The 1665-nt window shown below is 52.1% G+C and overlaps 1 protein-coding gene across 1 annotated transcript in view; it reads left to right on the top strand.

Annotated features, from left to right (window-relative positions):
* Positions 1-1424: 1424 nt before the first annotated feature.
* The window catches only part of ARL6IP5 (ADP ribosylation factor like GTPase 6 interacting protein 5), a 21644-nt gene continuing 21403 nt past the window's right edge, over positions 1425-1665 (top strand). The window contains exon 1 of the mRNA XM_019504782.1: positions 1425-1654. Coding sequence (XP_019360327.1) covers positions 1479-1654 — 176 coding nt within the window. The 5' untranslated portion in view covers positions 1425-1478. The remainder of the gene's footprint in view (positions 1655-1665) is intronic.

Genomic DNA, 1665 nt, shown 5'->3' with positions numbered 1-1665 from the left:
CCCAAGCTGGAGCTCTTGCAGATGGATTGTTTCTCAAGTGGCATTTGAAAAGTATCTAGTCCTGCCAGCTTAATGAAATGCTAGGGCCCAACATATCAAAGATCAACGTATGGATATTTTTGTGTGTTTCGTTGTTAGTATATTTGACATGTCCGTAACTGGAAATCTGAAAAATGGAGAAGAGTGAAATCAGAATTGTAATCAAATACCTCCGTAAGAAGGGATCAAACATGTGGAGCCAACCTGTACCGTAGCTGTCAAAACAGGCCTTTTTGTGGGCACCGGTTGTTTGCAGACATGTTATAAATAAAGTGCTATTTAAACCTCACTTTTAAACCCAGAGTATTGTTTTTTTAATTGTAGTTCATATTTTAGTTATTTTTGAAATTTAATTTTACTCCTGGTAGACAGCATAGCAGTGCTTGAAGTAGGATCTGGAACTCGTAACTCCCCTCTTCTAGTTAGGTGCTGTTGGTTTGAATCTCCCCAGACAGAAGAGAGTGTAAAATCTGGATGTCCTCCCTATGTGAATACCGAAATCACTGATCAGAGGGGCGTGCCAGCAGCCCTATCTCTAGCTGTGTTTTTTTTTAAAGTAGCATTTTGTGCAGTGCATGAGCTATGAGGTGAGCTCTGAGAAACCTCCCGGATCCAGCCCTTCAGACAGAGCAACACCTTGTTGATGGTTCTTGACGAGCCCTGAGCTAGGCATGGAGCCGTTCAGTCCTGCTGCTTGGCACATGCACAGAAGTTGTGATTAAATTTGAAGCGCCTATGAGGGTTGGGGCTTGTCGAGGAGTAAGCAGCAGCTGAGTTGATGGGTTGAGGGTCATAATTTAGGAATTAGGGAGTTGAATCCCACCACAGTCCAATTACACCCTTTTGTGGTCTTGGGCCCAAGTGGTGGCTGATCAGAGGTGTTACATTAGGGCCGCTCTCACTGCTTCACTGCATTTATGGCAAGACTGCGCCCGCTCGGCGGATGGACAAACCCGACACATCTAAAAAGGCCAATGGATCCCCTAGAAAAAAGCCTTTTGAAGGTGTTATATTTTAAGTTGATGCTACATCTGCTTGGGATGGGAGACGTCTTCAGGGGTGATGATTATAGATGGGCTTTTCCTCTAAGGGACAGGACCAGGAGCCTGCACTCCAGCAGTAGTGGAGGAAACGGAGGTTGGAGAGGAGGAGAAACTTCCCCACCCTGGAGCAGGCTGGGCCTCTCCATCCCGGCACGTTTGCAAACCCGGGATCGTTTCATTAATGCAAAAGTAAAGGATTTCACTAAATGCAGCCTGCAAGCCCCGCCCCCTCGCTGCGCAGGCAGCCAATGAGCGCGGAGCGGAGCAGCCAGCAGCAGGGCAGGCTCCGAAGCCGCCCGCCCGCGCCGGTTCCACCCCGCGAGCGGCGCGGCGAACCGCAGAGCCGGCCCCTCCCGCGCTGTCCCCGGGAGCGGTGCGGGCGGGCGCGGTGCAGCCATGGAGGTGCAGGCGGCGCCGCTGCGGCCCTGGGACGATTTCTTCCCCGGGCGCGACCGCTTCTCGCGGCCCGACCTGGGGGACGTGTCCAAGTGGAACCACCGCGTGGTCAGCAACCTGCTCTACTACCAGACCAACTACCTGGTGCTGGCGGCCGCCGTCGTCTCCGTCGTGGGGTGAGGTCGGG

The sequence above is a fragment of the Gavialis gangeticus genome, unplaced genomic scaffold, assembly GCF_001723915.1.
Source record: "Gavialis gangeticus isolate Ggan-Ray unplaced genomic scaffold, GavGan_comp1, whole genome shotgun sequence".
Taxonomy (NCBI): domain Eukaryota; kingdom Metazoa; phylum Chordata; order Crocodylia; family Gavialidae; genus Gavialis; species Gavialis gangeticus.
The sequence above is the reverse complement of the archived record's forward strand: the minus strand, read 5'-3'. Positions and strand labels throughout refer to the sequence as shown.